The sequence below is a fragment of the Limulus polyphemus genome, unplaced genomic scaffold (assembly GCF_000517525.1).
Source record: "Limulus polyphemus unplaced genomic scaffold, Limulus_polyphemus-2.1.2 Scaffold717, whole genome shotgun sequence".
Classification (NCBI taxonomy): Eukaryota; Metazoa; Arthropoda; class Merostomata; order Xiphosura; family Limulidae; genus Limulus; species Limulus polyphemus.
Window position 1 is genome coordinate 185780 of NW_013666327.1, and position 7007 is coordinate 192786.

The 7007-nt window shown below is 33.3% G+C and overlaps 1 protein-coding gene across 1 annotated transcript in view; it reads right to left on the reverse strand.

The window, feature by feature from the left end:
* Positions 1 to 567: 567 nt before the first annotated feature.
* Positions 568 to 7007, reverse strand: part of LOC106460139 (tachykinin-like peptides receptor 86C) — a 37280-nt gene continuing 30840 nt past the window's right edge. The window contains exons 4-5 of the mRNA XM_022386787.1: positions 2787 to 2983; positions 568 to 813 (exon numbers count right to left, since the gene is read on the reverse strand). Of these exons, the coding sequence (XP_022242495.1) occupies positions 678 to 813; positions 2787 to 2983 (333 nt within the window). The 3' untranslated portion in view covers positions 568 to 677. The remainder of the gene's footprint in view (positions 814 to 2786; positions 2984 to 7007) is intronic.

A 7007-nucleotide genomic window follows, 5' to 3' on the forward strand; every position in this document is an offset into this window, starting at 1 on the left:
AACCGAGTTAAACACCGTATCATCAGTAAGTATTTGTAGATCAGTTTAACACTCTTTATTTATATACATAATAAGATGAGTAAGGTGGTGTGATTATTAGACATTATACATTTAACTGCAAGGATAGGACATCAAAATCTCCGTCATCAGTATCAAGAATTTGTCTTTCATCAAAATGTTATTTTATACACACCAATAGCACAGTTTTTAAGTCTACATCTTCAGTTATTACTTATTATTGTTCTATTATGATATTTTTAATATTAATTTTATAATAATATTTAATGTTAATTTTTACAATAATATTTAATATTAATTTTTATAATAATATTTGATATTGATTTTTATAATAATATTTAATATTGATTTTTATAATAGTATTTAATATTAATTTTTATAATAATATTTAATATTAATTTTTATAATAATATTTAATATTAATTTTTATAATAATATTTAATATTAATTTTTAATTTTATAATATTACTTATTTCACTGTTAAATACATTTGGAATGATATAAAACTGTAAGTTCCCTATATTTTTAAAAGCTCACAGTTATGAAATACTAATTACATACAAATATAGTCACAATATAGTAACAGCATAATTTCGACGTTAGACAATCCCAGACTCAGTCAAGATTGTTTCGCTCAAGACTGATTAGTGACTAATGTGTTAGTTCAGGTCATGGAGTCGTATATCACTGATTTGTTGTTGAGCCAACAGGTTTCTACGGCGCTGAATAGGGACATCGAAATTCGGCTGCTTACTACAGCAGCTGCAGACAACTTCTTGAAAGTAACGCCTGAACCTAGAGAAACAAGAAGAGTAAAATGTAAAGGGCCAAGAAGCTTCAGGATACTGTGTTAAACCTAAGAACAAGCAAATATAATTCGTTGAGTGGAGGACATGTTGCGAGTTCTCGGAATGACAATTTCTTTCGATTTAGTTTTTAAGACTATGATACTTATCCTAAAGACATCTTTTAGCGTTTCTTGAGGACTTGGCTGTAACAGCCGAAATAAGATTAATCACGTAACAGCTCTCAAGTGCTATCGTATAACATCTTGTAAGCCAGCTGGAAATTCACAGCAGTAAGAAAAAAAATGTCATATCAACTTGAGTTACATTGTGGTACCTCTCGGATATCTGCTTCAAACTTATATAAATATCTGTGTTATCTTATTTCAGGAGATTTCCTTAGGAACTCTAGTAATTTTTTATTTGAAATCTTTAGTTGTGGCGGAGATTGATTATTTCGTAACATTCACTTCATTTCACATGTTGCAATTGGTCTCGCAAAAAAAGCAACAACAATAAAATTAAACTGTATGACATCTACGGGCGGTTCTTTGACTTGTTAAATCTCATGTAAGTACCGTTAACAACGGGAATTTAACAAATAGATATTTTTATTTTTATTTTTTTACCTTGTTTTAGTTATAACTTTTGCATACTTCAGAGTAATTAGTTTTTCAGTTGCATGATCTCACTCTAATTTAACCGTAACAACTAGCAAACTACACTGTAATGCTTTAAAAATTCCACGCGTGTGCCGTTGCTGAACTTAATTTCACGCAATCATAGAGCATTTGAGAAAGTACGGGTAAACCATAATACTATATAATTAGTAAAAATTCACTAGCATAGAAATGCCCACAGAAGAAATTGTTATGAATTTCGCGCAAAGCTACACCAGGGCTATCTGCGCTAGCCGTCCCTAATTTAGCAGTGTAAGACTAGAGGGAAGGCAGCTAGTCATCACCACCCATCGCCAACTCTGGGGCTACTATTTTACCAACGAATAGTGGGATTGACCATAACATTATAACACACCCACGGCTAAAAGGGCGAGCATGTTTGGTGTGACGGGGATTCGAATCCGCGACTAGTTGCCTTGTCTCTAATATAACACTTCAAAATTAGGGACGGTGAGCGCAGAATGCCGTCGACTAGTTATACACAAAATTCAGCACGCACACACACATTTAAATTTGGTAAAGAGCATACAGCGCTGTAATCAGTTTTCTAATTCTTGCACAGAAAGAGGTGCACAAAAGTAAATATATTCTGAAGAAAAACTAAATTCACAAACTTGTCATTACTGAGAAATGTATTCGAGTTCAAAGAAGATGATGTACAATTTTAACACCTTACACTGATGAACATGTTGAATTGAAAAATATACAAATAAACACATTTTTCTAACGTACACATAGGTTCAGATTGGGTGCATTATTAAACCAGTAATATAATTAAGCCTTTGTTTAAATTTAAGAAATTGGTATCAAATAATGTAAGAGTTTATTGGTTCCTTACAAACTTACATCATCTATGCTGTTATATAGAACAATGGAATATCATGGGATCTACGTTCACGTCCTTCTCAGCATTTATAAATAACACCTAGCGCTGAAATCCGAAACTACATCCAGCAGAGCCAATCGTCACTTTATAACAGGTCGTAACATGTAATAAGATTCTACCTACTTAAAAAGCAGAGCCAATCGTCACTTTATAACAGGTCGTAACATGTAATAAGATTCTACCTCCTTAAAAAGCAGAGCCAATCGTCACTTTATAACAGGTCGTAACATGTAATAAGATTCTACCTCCTTAAAAACACAAGTAGAACAGATAATGAAATACAGCTTAGGGTAACTGAAAAGTTTATAGCCCACCAAAAATCTTATCTGAACCAGCAGGGTTCAGCAGTTCTATTTAGAATTATTATACAAAAAAATCGGCAGCACACTTGTTAAAAAGCTTTTCACACTAACTTACCTGTGATTGGTCCAACAGTAGACAATAGGGTTAAGCATCGCATTAGCCATAGCTAACCAGTAAATAGACAGGTACAGGTGCTGGACAATCTTTTTCTTAACGAATTCTTTGTCATGGTAGACGTACAGGAAGTAGACATGGTAGGGAAGCCAACAAACACCGAATATAACAACAACGCTGGTAAGCATGTAAACAACCTGTCAAGTAAGTAATGACAAAAAGAAAAATATAGTTAAAACCGCATAGGCGACAAAGATGTCGCATTTAAATAATAGGTTGAACAATCGCCAAGTTTTTATAATACTTTTATTTAAAGAAGGGTGGTGTTTCGAGCTAGCGCTCTTCGTCAGAATCGTATAGCTTACAACAAACGCGCGTGCGCAGAATTCAAAGAAATTGCAGGCGTAGTATTTGGTATGTTGAGCGTGAAATTTCAGTGCAAATTTGCATTTTTTACATAAATATCAAAGTCAATAAAGATAAAACAAATTGCAATTAAAATTTAAACAAAAAATGGAAAAATTAATTTAGAATTTACTTGGGAAATATCCGACACAACACTCCCCTTTCTCTGCATTAACATATATATACAAGACGACCATCTGACCACTAGTGTACATTACAAAGAAACACATTCACACACGAACCTACATTAACATATACATACAAATGTGTTTCTTTGTAATGTACACTAGTGGTCAGATGGTCGTCTTACACACGTACCTACATTTCGAATCTTCCCACCCCCACTTTAACAAAAAGTCAACACCTCACTCACAATTTCTACGACTACGCAAACTATGTATTGATGATAACGGCTATAAATGTAAATCCAAAGACATTAAAACTTTTTTTCTAAAAGGCACTAAACTGATTCTCTCATCCACTTTGCAGCCACCAAAGCTAGCTCATATACGCAGGAGCAAACACTCAACCCTACCAAGAAAGTACACACCGGTTGTATTCCACTTGTGTTAACATACCAACAGACCAACAGAAAGATCAAAGTAATTATACTAAACAATTACACAATAGTTAATGAAGACCCTACCACTAAATCTCTTTTCAAGAACCCACCCAGTATTTCTTACAGACATGACAAAAACCTAAAAGAAATCATGATGCACAGTAAAATGATACTTCAGGCACTTTTACATGTAAACGAAATAAATGTGTCACCTTCCCACATATAAACACCATTACACATATACGGGGAAAAAACCACAAATTTCGACGTAAGACAGACCTTTACATGTATCACTGAATGTATCATTTACTATATAATTTGCAAAAGATGCAATAGTTTATACACTGGACAAACATGCCGCTGACTTGGTGATCGAACACGAAAACATCTAAACCGTATTAAAGTGCAGAACCAGGATTCACTTATAGACAAACATTTCACCATCAACAACCATACATTTGAGGACTTGTCGATTCTTGGACTTATTAGTTCTGAGGGTCGCGAGTTCGAATCCCCGTCACACCAAACATGCTCGCCCTTTTAGCCGTGGGGCGTTATAATGTGACGGTCAATCCCACTATTCGTTGGTAAAAGAGTAGCCCAAGAGTTGGCGGTGGGTGGTGATGACTAGCTGCCTTCCCTCTAGTCTTACACTGCTAAATTAGGGACGGCTAGCGCAGATAGCCCTCGTGTAGCTTTGCGCGAAATTCAAAACAAACAATCACAAAAGAGAACGACTGGAAAGGAGATTAATCTACAATCTGGGGACCCTACAACATCTGGTTTAAATAAACGCTTTTCTTCCCTACAGACTCTCATTTTTCCATTTTTGGTTTAAATTTTAATTGCAATCTATTTTATCTTTTCTTTACTTGTAATATTTATATAAAAGGTCTAATTTCGCACAGAAATTTCACGCTCAACATTCCAAATACTACGTATGCAATTTCTTTGCATACACCTTCATTGTGAGCTGTACGCTCTGACAAAGAGCGCCAGCTCGGAATCTCACCCTTCTTTAAATAAAAGTATAGCAAAAACTTGGCGATTGTTCAACTTATTCTTTAATTTGAAGTAAGTAATGATAATTTAGGATAAATCCATCTTTTTCTGTGGCAAGTAATTTCGAAGAAAAAGTCTTAAATTTTAAAATCGACGAGATAAACATGGAAACAAAATAGATTAACAGACGTTTTCTACACGTTAATTAACTTTAAATTTTATTCGGTGTAATCTTATGACTTCAGTGTTGGAGTCTTCATCAGGCATAATTTTCGTTAGGCTTAACTCGATCTTTCTCAGTATTAAAGATGTGATTTAGAACCAATTTAGTCCACCAGTGGGACAGCAGTAAGTCTTCGGAATTACAACGCCAAAAATTAGGGGTTTGATTCCCCTCGATAGACACAGCATTTAGCTTGATGTGGCTTTTTTTTTATAAAAAAACACAGAACAAATTTTAAAAGATTATAAATGGTGCGATCTAGTTGATGAAAATTACATTATGATATTTAATGTTTCGAAAATATTAATAATATATAAGAATACAATAACAGAAAACTTTTATAGTATTTAACTATTCTAAAATTAGTGGTTCAGATGTCATTATTATTGCTGTTTTTTATCGTTCGCTAAATACATATGTGTGATTTATCTTTTGAATAGTTCATTGTTAATTTAACTGAAGGAAATATGAGCAGTTTCCTGTGGATGATCCGCATTGTGATTTAACCCTTTGGGTGCCAGAAGCATGCGCTGTGATGGCAATGCCTTTTACCTGTTGAAAGTTCAGGATGTGAATGTTTTCCACAGCCGGTTAGGCAACACCGAATAAAACTTAACGCATAAAAAACGTTTGTTAATGTATTTAATTTAATTTAATTTATAATTCCACATATGTTTTTTTTTAGTTTAAGAAACAAATGTAATATTTACTTCTTTCAACTGAAAAATATTTGATAAGTAACTGATATCTAAACACAAGTTTTGATCGAATACCAAACATAATTTAAATGTGAAGTGTTTAGCTCCTGAGACGAAACTTTGTGCGAAATTTAGTGAAAGTAAATTTTAAAAATACTTCTCCTAGCTTCTTATCGATACAAGAAATAAACCCAAGATGTTACCTTTTCAATTCACCATCTCAAGCTCTCAGTTTTCAATTCAACTCGTGTTTAGGATTATCAATTCAAGTCACTAAGCCAGATTTACTGTTATCAATGCAAAACAGAAGTTTGAATACATAAACAAGTCTCAACATCTGTACTAAAAAAAATAAAGAATTCCATACGTATAAACAGATGAACTAGGAATACGTCAGAACGTATTAGCGAGTCCAGAATGGTATTTCATCAAACTAATGTGTTTGTTTTATTCGTTTCTTAGTCTAAGTTAGACACAAAAAGAGCGCTCCATTATTATATTGCCATTTATTTGAGTATACTCTGAATAACACAGAAAGAGGACGTTTTCACTTCAAGTGAAACAAACATATAAATGAAAGTGTAAACGACAGGCTCTTGAATAAGTCGATATATATGTACATATATATTTCTCTGTAAATCATTTTAACATAATCTTTATTTTGAGCAGGTCCCTCATACACTCGGATAAAATGCTTTTTTTTTTTGGGCTTCTAAAAGCCTTTTCTACGATAATACGGTACTACTATATTATTTGTAATGTAGATAACTAAGTTCACCAAAAAAGGACGTTTTTGAAGAAAGACATGTATAACAGAACAATGATTAAATGTCTACTGGACAAAATGGATTTTGGCTATAGGATTTTTATAGATACGTCTTATTTCAAAATTTGGAAAAGTTGTGTTTAACCGTTTGTTTGTTATTTAGTACAATGCTCTCTCTCTGATCTGCCCATCGCGGTTATCGAAACCCAGGTTTTTAGCATTATAAACCTTCAGACTTACCGCTGAGCCACCAAAGTGTTCATTTGAACTAAAAAGTAATGTTCTAATAACATTTGACTGTGCTAATATCTATGTGTTTCACGCGCGTCTGTACTTGTTAGGGTGACAGAGGTCAGATCGTGAGTGGATTTTACATAAATTAAAGCCAGTGAACTTTCGGGTGACCTTCTTAACTAAGGGTGACGCTTTAATTTGTACCCAGTTGTGATCAAGAATTAGTCTTGCATTAAGAAAATAGCTTATCGATGTTAACTTAAGACCTCATATAGCCTACTAAGGTATAAAAATGCTTCAATATATATATATATATATATATATATATTAG